This window comes from Barbatula barbatula, assembly GCF_947034865.1.
Source record: "Barbatula barbatula genome assembly, chromosome: 1".
In the NCBI taxonomy this organism is placed as follows: Eukaryota; Metazoa; Chordata; class Actinopteri; order Cypriniformes; family Nemacheilidae; genus Barbatula; species Barbatula barbatula.
In genome coordinates, this window is record NC_136766.1 from 3,308,417 (window position 1) to 3,328,175 (window position 19,759).

Genomic DNA, 19,759 nt, shown 5'->3' on the forward strand with positions numbered 1-19,759 from the left:
GAAAAGCATTACAGTATATAGTCTATGCATGAAGTGACAAGTGCGTGGATAAGAACTGCAGTATTACTATTTGAGAGAAAGGGATGGAGACGGTTGATTTTGCGCAAATAGAAGTATGCAATTTGCGTGATATTATTAATTTGTGCTTTAAAGGATAGTGTGCCATCCATTATGACACCCAGACTTTTAACCTCAGAGGAAGCACAAATTTCAATATTGTCAATGTATAAAGAAAAAACAGTTTGATTTAGACACAACAGATTGTGTGTCAACAAGCAGAGCCTCAGTTTTATTGCCATCAAGAAGTTTGCTGAAAGCCAAACTTTAATTTCAGCCAAACAGCTTGACAAAGATGGCGAAGGAAAAGATTCGGTGTGTCTGGCAGACAGGTAAAGTTGGGTATCATCCACATAATATTTCCTTAGAATATTACCAAGAGGGAGCATATAGATAATGAAAAGAAAATTAAATGGATCACCCCCCGGTTTCTTAAGTATGGGTGTAATAATAGGAGATTTAAGAGATGGAGATACAAAACCAGAAGCAAGTGAAGCATGAACAATTTAAGTAATCAACGGCAAAAGGGCTGGGAAACACGTTTTCACTAAAGGAGTTTGTAGAGGATCTAATTGACAAATTTTACCCATCAAACCCACAATCTCTGAAGTAGCTGGTAGTGTATTCAAAGGTGCAAATTCATCTCAAATCATGTTCAGTCCATCATCGTAATATAACACAGGGTTATTGTGTCATGTATTATTGTCTTGTATGTCACATTTTGTTAAATTGCACCTGTTTTCACTTCTGTGTCAATGATGTGAGATCAAAAGGTTCATTGGATATACAGTATGCAGTATATTGCTGTGTATTATTGGACCACAAGATGTCAGTATTTATCTTTCTCAACTAAAGACAATCTAGCAACTCGATTCCTAAAAACTAATGTTAATCAGGTTCAGAAACTGTTGCAGCTCGATCTTACATCAACGTTTGTGGTCAGTCAGATTAAGTTCAATTTAATCAGACTAGTTTTAGTTGATCAAAATTGAATCCCTGATAAAACTCATCCAGATGTCAACAGATCATCAGTTCTGAGACAAAAGCCCATACATCTTTACTCTTATAATATACTACTGTTAATATCAGCATTAATAAAATGTCTAGGCCACGTATACTCAGTTTCTCCTGAAGATATTTAATGAACCGTCCTCACATTTCATATTACTTTTGTAAATTATGAAAAATAGCAAATTTCTAACTTATTTACAGTAAATATTATTTAAAGACAACTGATTATTTTGGCCATTTACACATCTGAATAAGCCACGCCCTCCATCAGCCCACATAAACTCTTTTAGTTCCCTTCAGAACAGCAGCTGTATGCGCTTAACATTAACAGAAGAATCAGACACATTTTACTGCATCTCAAGACAATGATCATCGTGCGACTTGGATTCATTATTTTCCTTTTACAGGTAAGATTTTATATTTCATAACAAGGAATGTTCCAAAACCTCATAATGATATATCGGCAAAGTTCAAAAGAATAGTTTTTACACTATTTGGACTTCGGTTATTATTATCTTAAATGACAGTGTTTAAATGTCCGTATTCGTGACACCATAGAGTGCTGCAAATGTGTTTACAAGTTAAATGCTGCTTTAAATGTTTAAATAAATCTTTTTTGACATTTTGTTAAGAGCAGATCAATATTTCTCTATCATTTCAATATTGCTGCTTCTCATGTGAAATCTTCTGATCTGGTTGTGAAGTTCTCATCAGGACTAAAGAGAGCAAAGAGAGGTTGGGTTATTCCACCTTTCAATGAACCTGAGAACAGCAGAGGTCCTTTCCCAATAAAGCTTGCTGAGGTACGTGAACATCATCAGACTGACTTTTGTTATTAAAACCGGGTTTGTGTTACTGAGTTTGTGTGTTTCTGTCATTAGATCAAGTCAGATTATGCTTCAGAAACTGCGATGACATACCGTATCACAGGTGAAGGGGCAGATCTGCCACCGGTGGGCCTTTTCAAATGTGATAAAAACACAGGGACTATTTCAGTGACACAGCCACTCGACAGAGAGAGAAAAGCCTTCTATGCTGTAAGTTATTTTAACTTTATACTTTATCCATAATCAGATTAAAAATCTAATACACCAGAAATGAAAACAGCTCAAATGAATGAAAAGGCTTTAGATATCTTTAAGAAATCATCTTGTGAATGTTTGCCGGAAGTCTTCTCAGATTTCTGACACTTGAGATGTTTGTGTCTTCAGCTCACAGCTTATGCTGCTGGAGAAGGAATAAAAGAGAAGCCAATAGAATTCATCATCAATGTGATTGACCAGAATGACAATAAGCCCGAGTTTACTCAGAATCCTTTCAATGGACAAGTTCCTGAAGCTGCTCTTAACGGTAACGTTGGTGTTCATTATACCAACATTTGACTTGATGATGTGGGAAATGGAGCTCATGTGTGTAAAACTTTAGCTTCAACATCTCCATCTTATCTCTAAAGATCATGAGTTCATGATGGTCACAGCCACTGATGCAGATGATCCAAATACTGACAACGGTGATGTCAGATACAAGATTGTCGGCCAAACTCCACCACTTCCAAACCCAAATATGTTTGATATCAACACTGTGACTGGAGGGATTCGTGTCATTGCTACCGGGCTGGACAGAGAGGTGAGAAATACATTGATGTGACATTTGATGACTGAATCTTAAAGTGCTGTCGATGAAAGAGAAACTCACATGTGAACATCTTCTCTTTCAGAAACACCGCACATATACTTTATTAATTCAGGCTGCGGATATGAAAGGAGAAGGTGGAGCAACGACCGGCACGGCTGTTATCACGGTCACTGACAGCAATGATAACGCACCGGAGTTTGATCAAGCCACGGTAATGTGCATTCATCTGAATCTGATTTATACACGCATGTGTTCTAGTACAGTTTACAGCTGAAGCTATAGGACGAGTAGGTTATCTTACCTTTAGGTCTTTAATGTTTTTAGCATGAAGTATCTGTCCCAGAGAATCAAGTTGGTGTTGTAGTGGTCAAGCTCATAGTTACTGATGGAGATGAAGTCGGATCACCCGCCTGGTCAACAAAATATAAGATTATAAATGGTGATAAAGGAGGATTTTTCAATGTCAGTACTGGACCCAGTCAGCTGGAGGGAATCATCACCACTGTGAAGGTACAGAATGATGTTCATAATGTTGAGGAAACAATCATTTGTGGTGATAAACCATAACTTACTGTTCTTGTCCATACAGCCACTGGATTATGAAAAGACCAAGCAGTACATTCTGTCTGTGATTGTTGAGAACGATGATCCGTTCGTCCTCTCTTTGCCCACATCCACTGCCACAGTCACTGTTAATGTGGAGGATGTGAATGACAACCCTCCCTCTGTCACTGAAAGAGAAATACAGATGTGTAATAGTGAAGCGCCTCCTGCTATCCTCTCCATCACGGATAAAGACGGTTCGCCTCACGCTGGTCCATTTCGTGTCGACACTCAGGGAGAAACCCAGAAAAACTGGACTGCCAGGATGAATGTAGAATGTGAGAGTTGACTAACATGTCTAGAGAAATGAGCTGGATGTCAGGCTTTTGAAACTGGTGTGTCTGACCTGATGGTTTCAATCTTATTGTTTCAGTAACCCAAATAGAGCTGATGCTCAGGACTACACTGGAGCCCGGCATCTACAATGTCATCCTGAGAGTTTATGATCAGGGCGACATGTTTCAGGACAACACGATTAAAGCGACCGTGTGTGACTGCAAGGGTGATGATGTTGTATGCGATGGTAGAGTAGCAGCAGCAGGATTACCGCTGTCTGGAGTTCTCGGAATCCTCGGTGGCATCTTGGCTCTGCTGTGTATGTATTTCCATTCATGCTTTTAAACTGATTTGCATTTTATTTCACTTTACGTGCGAAATGAGTCACAGAAGCTCATCCTTCACCTGTACAAAAACAGTGAGCCTCACAAACTAATGTTATCAGCAGATCATGGATTTTAAGGGCAAGTCACCTGTTGTTGGAATTGAAGGTTGTGCAAAGATGATGTAATCATAGATGAACTGATTCCATTGAATAATCATCATGTTTCTATCGCAGTGCTCATCCTGCTCATCGTGTTCGTGAATAGGAAAAGCCACTGACTCTATTGAAGTGACCGTGTGGGACTGCAAGGCAAATTAAAATTAAAAGAAGAAAAATTCATGACTGGCTTCCTAACATACGCATGTTATATTCCATTACGATCACTTTGAAACTTTGTTTTGCTTTTGTTATTTGATGTTGGTTTGTTACACCTCTAGAATATTACTAATAAAAATAAATACAAAAAGTCTAAAGACATAAGCTCTTTCTGTATGGGTGAAAACTGTAATAGACAAGTTTTATAAGAATCAACATCATGTCATGAACTGCTCCGAGACTTGGAGGTGAGATCCAAATGCAGCTTTATTGGTGGGTAATCCAGAGCCGTAATCCAAATAACAGGCAGGGGTTGAAGGATTTTTATTGTGTTTTTTATTGTGGTTTAAACGTGCCTTTACAAAATATAACCAAGTGTGTGAGCCAAGAGTTGGGGATGCTTTTGAGAGGCTTTTTCCATAGGAAATGGGTATGTGTGTGTGTTAAAATCAGATTACGCACAGAGCGTGTTGGAATGTGGGGTGTGGGGGTCTCGTGTAAATGTGTTACAGATGGTGATTTGAAAAACAAGGCAGTGAGCTGGTTGGCTGGAGACCAGACAAAGAAGAGAAAAGCTGATTGGACCCCAGCTGAAGAAGAGGCACCCCAAGAAATATTATAAATATGCTTTGAAATTGTTTTTCTGGGTCGGTCGGGCCGTTGTAAAGATATCAGTTCTTTTTGTAAGACTGAGTCTAAGGCAGCCCACCCACCCATCGGCTGGTGTACACAGCTGATGTATTTTTGTTTTAAGATTCTGATCAATAAACTTCAACGTTTTCTTAACTGGCCTCCTCTCCAATTTTGAACGCGCAGAACATTGCTTAAATGTTCATCAGGGTCACACACAGGTAGGCAGTTCAAACAAGGAAACAAACAAAACAGGCAGGGACCAGAGGCAAAAGCATAAACTGTGAACAAGGCACGAAATCCAAAACCAAATGACAACAAACCAGGGAAACGCTCAGAAATGCAGTGATAACAAAACTTCGCAGTGTGTGAATGAGTGAACAAGGTATAAATAGACTGAGATTAATGGGGTGATGAGACACAGGTGAATGCAATCAGTGATGATGAGTCCGGGAAGTGCGTTATGGGAGATGTAGTTTTGTGAGTGAATGATAACTTTGATGTGGAGTGCCCTCTGGTGGTTTTCAAGGGCACTCCAGCTGGTGACCGTTACACATCATCAGCATCTATGACCACTTCTGTCAATCGGATTCTTATGACTATCGCTCATTTTCATGGGGACTTTTATACTGTACTCTATATTTAAATATATTTAAACGGTACATATTCCTCATAAACGGGTTAAATATATGAACTATTTGACGTTCATTAAAGAGCCATCACTTCTTCATTTGTTTGGTACTATCACTTCAGGTTTGTGCATTTTATTTCACTAAGCTCCTACAAAGGTTGTTGTCTCTCAAAAAACGTGTCCTTTGTCACACTCATTACGTTTGTTTATCCTTTTTTTTAAATAGAAAAGTTGTTTATAGACTTATATTTGTCTGAAATTTAGACTCTATCAACAAGGCTTTAGTCAAATATAAACAAGAGTGTTCAATACATTCGTAACAAATACATTCTCTGAGCATTTGTATGTCACGTCCATAACGCTGGAATTGCCCAGCTAATCCTCACTACATATTAATAATAAATAATGCATTTTATTTCATGGCGCCTTTCAGAATACCCAAGGTCCCCTCACAAGCAATATACAGGTCACTGCATAAAACAAAAGAAACAACGAACCAACAGCATATACATGTACAGTGCCAATAAGTCTCAATAAAACATGTAATAAAAAAGCCTGTATAAAAAGATATGTCTTAAGACGCGTTATAAAAGTCAGCAAGCACTCACTTTTGCGAACATTAAGAGGAAGAGAGTTCCATAGGATAGGATGTTCTAGAGAAAGAACGAGCTGCAGAATTCTGAACCAACTGAAGCTTATTGTCAGGTCTGTCCTGCCTGTCTCGAGTTCTCACTGGGCAGAGTCATGACATTACCACGTCTTTTAGGTTTTGTTATGTGTGAAGACACGGGAATTTTGCTGTTACTTGGCGCCACATGTCTTCCTGTTATGTCTCTCAGCCCTGCCATCCTGTCTCCCGTAATCTTCTAGTTAGGGTTTCCTTCCCATGACCTGCTCTGTTATTCACTCTCGTTTCATTCTTATCACCTGTTGCAACTCTCCCCATGTAAATACTCTTCGTTAGTGTCTCCCTTTATATAGCCCCAGTTTCCCTCTGTTCAGTGTCGGTGCATTGTCTAATGTATGTTTATCATTACTGTTAACTGTTGGATAGTTTGTTCTCATTCTATTTTCCCCTTTAAATGCTTCTTCGCGTACTTGGAGTACCCGTGTTCCTGTTTCAGTTTGTAGACATATTATTTCATTTTTCTGAGACCCTTGTTTTGTCCCCCCCGTGGCAAGTGTTTGTTTGCTTGTTTTGGTGCATGTTTTCCCCATTGTGGGTTTTTCATTTAATAAAGATTTTTACGTTAACCCTTCGTCTGACTGCATCTGGGTTCTATCCAAACCATTTTGTGACACTTATACAGAAATTTTGAGGAAATACCTGTCAGAAAAGCATTACAGTATATAGTCTATGCGTGAAGTGACAAGTGCGTGGATAAGAACTGCAGTATTACTATTTGAGAGAAAGGGATGGAGACGGTTGATTTTGCGCAAATAGAAGTATGCAATTTGCGTGATATTATTAATTTGTGCTTTAAAGGATAGTGTGCCATCCATTATGACACCCAAACTTTTAACCTCAGAGGAAGCACAAATTTCAATATTGTCAATGTATAAAGAAAAAACAGTTTGATTTAGACACAAGTTACAACAGATTGTGTGTCAACAAGCAGAGCCTCAGTTTTATTGCCATCAAGAAGTTTGCTGAAAGCCAAACTTTAATTTCAGCCAAACAGCTTGACAAAGATGGCGAAGGAAAAGATCCGGTGTGTCTGGCAGACAGGTAAAGTTGGGTATCATCCACATAATATTTCCTTAGAATATTACCAAGAGGGAGCATATAGATAATGAAAAGAAAATTAAATGGATCACCCCCCGGTTTCTTAAGTATGGGTGTAATAATAGGAGATTTAAGAGATGGAGATACAAAACCAGAAGCAAGTGAAGCATGAACAATTTAAGTAATCAACGGCAAAAGGGCTGGGAAACACGTTTTCACTAAAGGAGTTTGTAGAGGATCTAATTGACAAATTTTACCCATCAAACCCACAATCTCTGAAGTAGCTGGTAGTGTATTCATAGGTGCAAATTCATCTCAAATCATGTTCAGTCCATCATCGTAATATAACACAGGGTTATTGTGTCATGTATTATTGTCTTGTATGTCACATTTTGTTAAATTGCACCTGTTTTCACTTCTGTGTCAATGATGTGAGATCAAAAGGTTCATTGGATATACAGTATGCAGTATATTGCTGTGTATTATTGGACCACAAGATGTCAGTATTTATCTTTCTCAACTAAAGACAATCTAGCAACTCGATTCCTAAAAACTAATGTTAATCAAGTTCAGAAACTGTTGCAGCTCGATCTTACATCAACGTTTGTGGTCAGTCAGATTAAGTTCAATTTAATCAGACTAGTTTTAGTTGATCAAAATTGTATCCCTGATAAAACTCATCCAGACATCAACAGATCATCAGTTCTGAGACAAAAGCCCATACATCTTTACTCTTATAATATACTACTGTTAATATCAGCATTAATAAAATGTCTAGGCCACTTATACTCAGTTTCTCCTGAAGATATTTAATGAACCGTCCTCACATTTCATATTACTTTTGTAAATTATGAAACATTGCAAATTTCGAACTTATTTACAGTAAATATTATTTAAAGACAACTGATTTTTTTGGCCATTTACACATCTGAATAAGCCACGCCCTCCATCAGCCCACAGAAACTCTTTTAGTTCCCTTCAGAACAGCAGCTGTATGCGCTTAACATTAACAGAAGAATCAGACACATTTTACTGCATCTCAAGACAATGATCATCGTGCGACTTGGATTCATTATTTTCCTTTTACAGGTAAGATTTTATATTTCATAACAGGGAATGTTCCAAAACATCATAATGATATATCGGCAAAGTTCAAAAGAATAGTTTTTACACTATTTGGACTTCTGTTATTATTATCTTAAATGACAGTGTTTAAATGTCCGTATTCGTGACACCATAGAGTGCTGCAAATGTGTTTACAAGTTAAATGCTGCTTTAAATGTTTAAATAAATCTTTTTTGACATTTTGTTAAGAGCAGATCAATATTTCTCTATCATTTCAATATTGCTGCTTCTCATGTGAAATCTTCTGATCTGGTTGTGAAGTTCTCATCAGGACTAAAGGGAGCAAAGACAGGTTGGGTTATTCCACCTTTCAATGAACCTGAGAACAGCAGAGGTCCTTTCCCAATAAAGCTTTCTCAGGTACGTGAACATCATCAGACTGACTTTTGTTATTAAAACCGGGTTTGTGTTACTGAGTTTGTGTGTTTCTGTCATTAGATCAAGTCAGATTATGCTTCAGAAACTGCGATGACATACCGTATCACAGGTGAAGGGGCAGATCTGCCACCGGTGGGCCTTTTCAAATGTGATAAAAACACAGGGACTATTTCAGTGACACAGCCACTCGACAGAGAGAGAAAAGCCTTCTATGCTGTAAGTTATTTTAACTTTATACTTTATTCATAATCAGATTAAAAATCTAATACACCAGAAACAGCTCAAATGAATGAAAAGGCTTTAGATTTCTTTAAGAAATCATCTTGTGAATGTTTGCCGGAAGTCTTCTCAGATTTCTGACACTTGAGATGTTTGTGTCTTCAGCTCACAGCTTATGCTGTTGGAGAAGGAGGAATAAAAGAGAAGCCAATGGAAATCATCATCAATGTGATTGACCAGAATGACAATAAGCCCGTGTTTACTCAGAATCCTTTCAATGGACAAGTTCCTCAAGCTGCTCTAAACGGTAACGTTGGTGTTCATTTTACCAACATTTGACTTGATGATGTGGGAAATGGAGCTCATGTGTGTAAAACTTCAGCTTCAACATCTCCATCTTATCTCTAAAGATCATGAGTTCATGACGGTCACAGCCACTGATGCAGATGATCCAAATACTGACAACGGTGATGTCAGATACAAGATTGTTGGCCAAACTCCACCACTTCCAAACCCAAATATGTTTGATATCAACACTGTAACTGGAGGGATTCGTGTCATTGCTACCGGGCTGGACAGAGAGGTGAGAAATACATTGATGTGACATTTGATGACTGAATCTTAAAGTGCTGTCGATGAAAGAGAAACTCACATGGGAACATCTTCTCTTTCAGAAACACCGCACATATACTTTATTAATTCAGGCTGCGGATATGAAAGGAGAAGGTGGAGCAACGACCGGCACGGCTGTTATCACGGTCACTGACAGCAATGATAACCCACCAGAGTTTGATCAAGCCACGGTAATGTGCATTCATCTGAATCTGATTTATACACGCATGTGTTCTAGTACAGTTTACAGCTGAAGCTATAGGACGAGTAGGTTATCTTACCTTTAGGTCTTTAATGTTTTTAGCATGAAGTATCTGTCCCAGAGAATCAAGTTGGTGCTGTAGTGGTCAAGCTCACAGTTACTGATGGAGATGAAGTCGGATCACCAGCCTGGTCAACAAAATATAAGATTATAAATGGTGATAAAGGAGGATTTTTCAATGTCAGTACTGGACCCAGTCAGCTGGAGGGAATCATCACCACTGTGAAGGTACAGAATGATGTTCATAATGTTGAGGAAACAATCATTTGTGGTGATAAACCATAACTTGCTGTTCTTGTCCATACAGCCACTGGATTATGAAAAGACCAAGCAGTACATTCTGGCTGTGATCGTTGAGAACGATGATCCGTTCGTCCTCTCTTTGGCCACATCCACTGCCACAGTCACTGTTAATGTGGAGGATGTGAATGAACCTCCGGAATTCAAACCAAAAGAAAACCTCATTTACAAACCTGAAGATCTGCCTGTTGATGCTGAAGTGATTACTTATACAGCCGTCGATCCAGACACTGCAAGAGAACAGACGTTAACGTAAGAAGTCTGTTTCATATGAATTTGTAGTCTTGTACAGCCGACATTGAACGTTTGCAGGTCTTAATCTGCTTATTTCCCCACCTTCCAGGTATAGAATCGGCAATGACCCCGCCGGTTGGTTTAATATTGTGAAGGAAACTGGAGTGATCAAAGTCAAGAAGCTAATGGACAGAGAATCTCCTTTGGTCATAGATGGAAAATACAAAGCTCTGTTTCTGGCTGTTAATAATGATGGTAAGTTGGCTTTCTTTTGTTTGAGGGCTTGATGTGGATACTGTTGTTTCTTTACTTATAAGTTTGTTCTTGTGTTCAGAGAAAGCACCAGCGACTGGCACAGGAACTCTGATCGTCCAGCTGGAGGATGTGAATGACAACCCTCCCTCTGTCACTGAAAGAGAAATACAGATGTGTAATCGTGAAGCGCCTCCTGCTATCCTCTCCATCACGGATAAAGACGGTTCGCCTCACGCCGGTCCATTTCGTGTCGACACTCAGGGAGAAACCCAGAAAAACTGGACTGCCAGGATGAATGTAGAATGTGAGAGTTCACTAACATGTCTAGAGAAATGAGCTGGATGTCAGGCTTTTGAAACTGGTGTGTCTGACCTGACGGTTTCAATCTTCTTGTTTCAGCATCCCAAATAGAGCTGATGCTCAGGACTACACTGGAGCCCGGCATCTACAATGTCATCCTGAGAGTTTATGATCAGGGCGACATGTTTCAGGACAACACGATTAAAGCGACCGTGTGTGACTGCAAGGGTCAAGATGTTGTATACATTTCTGTATGCTATCAGGGACTAGCAGCAGGATTACCGCTGTCTGGAGTTCTCGGAATCCTCGGTGGCATCTTGGCTCTGCTGTGTATGTATTTCCATTCATGCTTTTAAACTGATTTGCATTTTATTTCACTTTATGTGTGAAATGAGTCACAGAAGCTCATCCTTCACCTCTACAAAAACAGTGAGCCTCACAAACTAATGTTATCAGCAGATCATGGATTTTAAGGGCAAGTCACCTGTTGTTGGAATTGAAGGTTATGCAAAGATGATATAATCATAGATGAACTGATTCCATTGAATAATCATCATGTTTCTATCGCAGTGCTCATCCTGCTCATCGTGTTCGTGAATAGGAAAAGCCACTGACTCTATTGAAGTGACCGTGTGGGACTGCAAGGCAAATTAAAAGAAAAAGAAGAAAAATTTATGAATGGCTTCCTAACATACGCATGTTATATTCCATTACGATCACTTTGAAACTTTGTTTTGCTTTTGTTATTTGATGTTGGTTTGTTAAAAACGCACATATTTCATTTTCAGAGTTTGTAGCATTGAATAATCTATATATTCCATAACTCTCTGTATGGAAGCTTTTGACCTCTACATGCATTATTGTTTGTACCTATGTATCATAGTATTTTTGAAAGGGAACTTCTTGAAATTGGTTTTGCATTACTTCTTCTATATTTCTAAAAAGTGTAAAGACATTACCACTTCCTAAAAATATGTGATAAGAATCAACATCATCAGCATCTATAAACACTTCCTTCAAACAGATTCTCATGACTCCCACTAAGCAATTGTACCGAACATTTATACAAAAAAAAATTATGATGTCCAAACACATTCTTATTTTAGTTTCATGTTGGAATTTCAATGAATCTCCCTGTTGATACATGCACATACAAATAAAGTTATATTATCTTTGACCACTTGATGTCAGTGTTTTTCTGTCTCAACAGATGACAGACTGGTCAACTCAAGTTTCCTAAAACTAAAAAAGATTTATAAATTATTCACAATGAATTATATATTTCGTTTTTGCATGGATATCTTTCAAATATGTGCCCGGTTGCACCAACATGGTCTCCAATAACTGTTAAGCACAACACGTCATTATGAGTTTTTATCAGTCTATGAAAAACCCCACACCCCAAAACAACAAATATTTGTCTTCATAGATTCTGCATGCAGGTTCAGTGATTCAGAAATAAAGCAAATGGTTGCTTTCAGACTCATTCCAATTTGAAAACATGCGTGTTAAAACATGAAGTGCAGTGAAACTGTTTGCCACCGTTTGCACTTTCTTGCGGTGTGCAACTTCTGTGTTTGATCACATTTACATTTCTCTTACCACTGAGCTACAGGAAACCATCACTTGATGACATACATTTTTTTCTCAATTTTGTCATATAGCAGAGAGTATTTTTCAAGCGGAGGACTCTCTGCCGGAGTGTAAATGCTGTAATGAGATCAGTCCGTCGGCAGGGCTCGAGGACCCTCCTCCAACAATGACACTCCATTGTTCAACCTGCCTGAGCTTGAAAAACCTGTTTATGGAAGAATGATAACACACCTCACACAGTATCTGCTCTCAGTTTCCGTCAACACCGTCTTTTACTACAAGCTGCTTCTGTAAACAGTCCTTAAGACACTAATAGAGCTCATAAAAAATTCAATTCCCACCATAAAATACATTTCCATCTCCCTGCCACACTGTGAGCGTTTTTGCTGTAGTCATGCAGCTCGTATCCAGTAACTTACTGTAGATTTATATTTATCTAATTTATTGGCAACAGTTCGTTCAAAGATAAATGAATATTAAACATTAACAAGTCTTTATCTTTACAGAAAAATGATAAAAACAGCATTCTGGGAATCAGAAATCCAAGGTTTTGCATGAGGCTGTTATTTTTTCAAGTTTTTTCCTGTAAGGTTAATGTTTAATGGTCATTTATTTTTGAACAAACTGTTGCCAGTATATGACATTAAGTTAATGGCAAACTATGGCAAAAGTTAATGGCAAACTGCTGCCAGTAATACTGTAGTTTCTACAACATTTTTACAGTGCATATTCCTTAAAACACCCCTTACAAAAATAGGTATATTTGAAGTATAGTAATATTCAAGCATATTATCAATTTAAGTATATGAATGTACTAGTAGTACACTTGTAAGTGTTCTATTTCAGTTCTACCTGGACCTATACTGACCCATTTTTTTCAGTTTATGAAAGCATACTTTTAACTATATATTTAAGTGTAACACTGTTGTAAACTTTTAAGCACACTCCTAGTTACCCGATTTTGTGTTTGCAACTACAAGTGAATTAATCTATTAATAGTTCATTGGTTTCTTTTAGCATATTCTGTAGTGCTTGAAAGTACACCTTGAAGTAAAAGACTATTTTAGTAACTTTAATTTAAAACCCATATAACATTAAGTGACAAAAGTTGTGTTTTGCCATCTGTAAGGGTGTTGTACACTTTATACCATATGCACACTAAACAGTGTAAATATTTTAGCTGTTTCTTCATTTTTGAACCTTTTGTTATAAAATATCAAATTAATGGAAACCATTTTATACTGTTGTTTTAACAGAGAAAAGCCAGTTTCTTAAAAACATCATCCATCAGGACGTGACATCATTTTTTATATAAATACTTATTAGCATCATATTTCTTTATCATGTTTTCGTATCAATATATTTATGATGTGATGTTTTGTGGCATCTGCTTGCTTGTGTGATAAAATGACAAAAAATGCTCAATAACAACAAAATATGTTTGAATTAATAACATATAGGCTTCAAGTTTATGACCGCTCGCCTAACTTTAGCCATCTGGCTGGTTTTCTTGCCATTGTGTAAACATCAAAAGTTCACTTTAATACAGTTGTATGTGTGCTTGATCAAAGCATATTTATGGCTCTGCTATATTTTATAATGGTAAATCCTCCTTACATTAGAACAGAGGCATATTCATGTAAGTAAAATGTACTTAGGGATGACTCAGGTAGGTTATTCGTTTACATGTGGATGAGGTCAGCGCCTGAAATTGACAAAGCAACACACATTGTGTATTAGCAATTTCAGTTTACTGTATTGAGGAGTTAAATAAGGAGGTTAAGGGTGTGGTGGGAATGTTCGGATCAAAGTCACGCTCCGCCTAAGGACCTCCCCCATAAGACTGCTGTTGTCTGAGTAGAGCTGAAGTTATGTGTAATCTACAACGGGTTTATCACGGAGAGCCCATACTTAGAATAAATGCTCAGTGTCACTGGAATAATAATGGAAATCATCACATCGCACACCGGCATAATTGAAATGCTTAAAGTGAAAGTGTGCCCAAATTGATCATTGACTCACCCTCTTGTCATTTCTAACCTTTATGACTTTCTTATGCAGAACACAAAAGAAGATCTTTTGAAGAAAGTTGGCGACCGAACAGCACTTTGATATTACGGACACAAAGCCAATAGTGAATGGGGTCCAGTTAACAACATTTTTCAAAATATCTTCTTTTGTGAAGGTCATACAGTTGTGATATCGCTTTAATGCGTCTTATCTTTACTAATCAACTTTATATTTAAAGTGTTTTAATATCAATAAGGTGTCAAAGTTAATCAAAGTTATCTTAATGCAATGCAGGGGCATTTTCATATTTTTGCTATGATATACAGAATATGATATATATTTATCAATGTGTCATATGATGTATTATTGAGCTTTTTCTATATCGTTGTGTTTGGTGTAGCAAGCAGATCCCAGAACAAACCTGTTTGTGTGTACATATATGCAAATAACAAATGTGAGAATCAAACTTTGTCTGTGAAATCCAAATCTAACTATGAGATTAAGAGCATCAAAGTTTGATTCTGATGGTTCATCCAAAAATGAAAATTCTGTCATCACTTTATTTACGCACGTGTAATTTCATACCTGTAGTTTATTTGTGAACACAAAGAAAAATATTTGGAAGAATTTTAGTACTTTTCAGTTCCTGGGTATCATTGACTACCATAGTAGGAAGAATTAAATGGTTGTCAAAGGTGCCGAGAACTCTTTGTTTTCCTAAATCTAAATGTAAATAAATGTATAAAAAAATACAATATTTTGTTTCCTATGTTAGTGGACGATGTCTCAGAATTGATTCCTAACATTCTTCCAAATATCTTTATCCGTGTTCATTTGAACAAATACATTTATACAGGTTTGAAACAACCTGAGGGTGAGTAAATGAAGACGGATTTTGGATGAACTATCCCTTTAATCATTAATATTATTAGGATTTCAATCGTTGGCCTTACTAAGTCAATGATGAAGATATCATATTTTGTATGATTTTATATAGAAAACAGTAAACCGCAACAAAAACGATCAGCCGGGCTTTCACAGTCTTGACAACAGAATACTAAAAACTGCTTTTGAATCAAAAACTGGTGAGCTGTCTGATATGTTTACGTCATAGATACTGTAGAGCCGCCGTCTATAATGTGTACAGTTCATGTCTGCCAGCTTGCCGTGTGACATCACATCCATTTCCAGTAAAACCTGATGCGTTAATAATCTTAATCTGAACTTCTCAACTACTTCCTTATTTGCGAACAACTCTGTCACTCAAACGGTCTGGAAGAGTTCAGCAGTTTTGACCGAGGGGGAGGGATTTTCCTTTAAAGAGATATTAAGGATTCAACAACAAGCCTCCAGCTATCGGGCTTGTGGTGGCTCGGCAGGAGATGGGAGGAGATGCTTTTCTAACTAACAAAAGCTCCGGCGCAACACAAGACCGGTCTTGTCCCGTGGCTGCGAAACCAAGGTGCTATCACACAATTCAGCGTTGCGGCCGCTTCCCAAATTCGAGACCACAAACATGACACCCCCAGCAAATATGATACCGAAAGTTCTGCAAGCATAAACATTTCATGGAGGCTAAAAGCCCTTCTGAGATAATGGTGAGCTTTTAAGGCCGCTGGCTGTGTCTGGTCAATCATAGCCATCTGAAGGAAGCGTCCATATTGACAATGTTTCTTAACGCTCATACCCCATTACCATGTAAGCAACATGTTGTGCATTACACTGGTTAAAAGCTCTTGTAATAGCACGCAGTCGCCTTCATAATTATTTGTCCAGGAAATATCGATTGGTGTGAAGCAGTCTGGGTATTGAGGCAGTGCACTTTGAAGTCGATGAGTGGCTTTGCTACAGCCTAATGCGGAACTGGTTTCTCCAAGTCGAGATAAGCCACCATCCCCCATGTTTTTCTACAACGCCTCGCCCAACTTTAAGCACTCAACAAACATCTCCAAACCTGTTTGTTAAAACCACATAAGAGAAACGCCACTATCCATCATGAAAGCATACACTGTAGGTTCTACTATTTTCTGGAAAATGGCATCCCGCTGACAACGGTTAAACTGATTATACTTGCAAATTCTGCTTTTGAGGTTTGAAATAATGAATCCAATTTAGAAGATTGAGAAGTGATATGTTTGATCTTTCTGACGGAGTACTGGAGTAAAGTGAGCGTTTGAACAGGTTTATACGGCAGGCGGAGTATCTAGTGTCTTTTTAAGCAACAGCATTTCTTTCTGACTAATAATTAACTCGGACCTCCATTACTGACCTTGTGCACATGGGCGTGTGCTGCATTTACCCGTGTAATGATTTCACACTGGAACATTTATTCTAGCAGCCAAATTCAACAAATACATCAGCAAACGCATTGATTTAGCTTTAAATTAAATGCATATTTGGCATTTTTTCTGCTATTTTCTGCAGGACTTTAGTAAAGGTTGGTCTGAATCCAAATGAATCTGAATTTTCGTAGTGCTTTGCTCCTCGTTTTTATTTAATGACCGCACACATTCCAGCTGGCGAAGACTTCAAAACGTGATGTTATCAAGTGTGATTTGAGAGCACTTTAATGGAAGCAAAGAATGAAGGAGTTTATATGTCAAAGGTCACAAACTTTCTTACATTTAATTGGTGACCTAGAAATACAACAGTGTTAAATATAAAAAATGGATTAAAATCCTAAAATGTTCATTCAAACGTGTCACATTGCATGTGGTATTACAACAGTCGAGTGTATATATTTTCCTAAGAATGTCTTTCATCATTGCCTCACCCTCATGTTTCTTTCTTCTGGAGAACATTTTATAGACACATCCTTAACTACAAGATTATTCACAAAAGAAAGTCAAAAACAGGTTTTGAACCATATGATGGCGAGAAAATGTTCTGTAAATGTGTCCTATGGTGTGACATAAACATTAGGGAAACATCTAACAATTAAAGGGATACTTCACCCAGAAATGAAACTTCTGTCATCATTTACTCATCTTCGAGTTGTTCCAAATCTGTATAAATTTCCTTGTTCTGATGAACAAATAAGATATTTGGAAGAACGCTTATAACCAGACAGATTTTGACCCCTGTTGACTACCATAGTATAGGACAAAGGAGGTAAAAAGTGCCCAATAACTGTTTGCTGTCCACCGCTCTTCAAAGTGTCTTCTTTTGTGTTCAACAGAATGAAAAAATAATAAAGTAATATTCCTACTATGGTAGTCAATGGAGGGCAAGATCTGTTATAAGCATTCTTCCAAATATCTTTCTCTATGTTCATCATAACAAATATAATTTCATTTCTGGGTATCTCTCTAAGCTTAATCTCTGTTATGCTTTTTATATTTTATATTGTAAATAATAGAAACTATTTTATATCATTAACAGTTTGTTTTCAATTTTTTTGCTATATCAAACTATATGACTCATGTACGGTACATTTGTCAACTACCCATTTCCTTACTGTACTATTTTGCTTACAAGATTAGCGTGTTTGTATTAAGACTGAACACAGTCAAAACAGGCATCAATACGTATGTCTATATACAGACTCAATGTCACAGCCAGACAATGAGTTGGCATACAGAGCTCAATGCGATGACAAGAGGTACACATATTAAAACCAAGGCTCATCTGAAGACACACACACAGAAATGCCTGTAGCTCGGTCTGGGAACGGTATGCAGGCCTTGGTCACATTCTGCTCAGAGAATTTAATGTTTTCTCCAGCAAAATTTGTCCTCTGGGACTTATCTGCAGGCTCAGATAAGCCGACACCAAACAAATGATTAACTAAATGTTTTCTGTCTTCTTTCCCGGGTGACTGGATCAACTTGAAGCCTTCCTTTTTATTTTCACAATCGGGCACTGTGTGTTTTTATTTTAACAAACTTTAGCCTACTGACTTTTGATACTTATGTGAGATCTGGCATAGCTTGATCAGATTCTATCTTGGAGAATAACTATGTGGCTAATGCATTAACACTGAGTCCAACCAAATTTCAACAATGTAGACTTTCACTTAAAGACACATGCATTTTTCTCGTGTTTAATTCTACCTCAGAATGTACTAGTGAATGGGTTATGTGCCTTGAGGTTGCGCATTGCATGATGCTTAAATGCCATGTTTCGTAATAAAACCGGGATCATTGCTGCAATAGGAAAAAATGTATGTGTCACATCTTACACTGTCTTCAAACTATACAGTCACGCAAAGCTATGTCATGAGAATAATAGTTCTGTAACTACAAAGACAAAAATTAGGAAGACACATCAAAGCCAACTAAATGGAAGCAAAGAAAATGGAAGCTAAATGGTTCTCAACTTCTCCACAGATGAGGAACACAATGTGTTCTTTTGTACGGGTTGTGGTATACTAAAGGTCAGCATTATAACATTCATTTTCTGGAGTTCTGAGAGAAGAATCAAATGCTTACAGTTTGGTGAACTAACAGTGCATGTCAAAAGACGAACGGATCAAGAACATTCATTCTGCTTCAAAATTAAAGAACCTTCGTCGTTATATTAACTTGATTTACAATAATCATCTCGTCCGACAGCCGAGACAAACAATGTCAATGTATGTCGTCACAAAACGCTCAAAACCTTTTTGTCCGTAGATATTCGAGCCGAAACAAAATACCAGTGGCATTTTATCAATGGTGTTGCGATCACGTTGAAAACTCATGATCAGACTCGGCCTGTGAACAGTTAAGCTGCGTGTGTCTTCTGCAGCCTGAGGCATCCCATGCAGAACAGTCCAACGAAAGTTTTTTTTTTGCTATTCTCTTGCCCACAATTATGTGTGTGTTCTGTTGGACGCATATTAACCTAAATTAATTTATTGACCAAACTGCATGGAGGTCACCGATACAAGTGTTGCGTGGGTGGGCTATTTCACTAGTAACGTGGGGGAAGTTGCCCGATGACTAAAAGTCATAAGTGTTTTATTCTTAAGTAACAAACGAGAGTCACATTAAGAAATTCAAGCTGGAAGATGAGAAATGCAATTGACTGAAAACCAACCTAAAATATCTTCGACCAAACAACACACTTGAATAAAACTGTGAATGTAAATCAAATGAAAACCAAACTGCTATTCTAAGCATTTGTAGTGTTTAGATTTAACCGTGAAGTTTGTTAGTGTTTATAAATCCATCAGTACTCAAAATCCATTACAGCAGCAGAGACAGTCAGGCAGTGTTGTGCGTGCGTGCGTGCGTGCGTAGGGGTGGGAGGAATGAAAGACGTTATTCACTACGGCAATAT

General features: G+C 37.8%; 1 protein-coding gene across 1 annotated transcript; it reads left to right on the forward strand.

Moving 5' to 3' along the window:
- Positions 1 to 352: 352 nt before the first annotated feature.
- LOC306897972 (B-cadherin-like) lies at positions 353 to 12,071 on the forward strand (the record flags this gene model as incomplete). The annotated part of the gene is made up of 21 exons (XM_079463157.1): positions 353 to 389; positions 1,783 to 1,871; positions 1,950 to 2,105; positions 2,280 to 2,418; positions 2,522 to 2,694; positions 2,786 to 2,914; positions 3,028 to 3,213; positions 3,293 to 3,584; positions 3,680 to 3,819; positions 8,182 to 8,298; positions 8,596 to 8,694; positions 8,773 to 8,928; positions 9,097 to 9,238; positions 9,342 to 9,514; positions 9,606 to 9,734; positions 9,848 to 10,033; positions 10,113 to 10,357; positions 10,449 to 10,594; positions 10,674 to 10,898; positions 10,994 to 11,224; positions 11,465 to 12,071. The coding sequence occupies 21 exons, from the start codon at positions 353 to 355 to the stop codon at positions 11,506 to 11,508; spliced, it is 3,234 nt and encodes a 1,077-aa protein (XP_079319283.1). The 3' UTR covers positions 11,509 to 12,071.
- Positions 12,072 to 19,759: the final 7,688 nt, after the last annotated feature.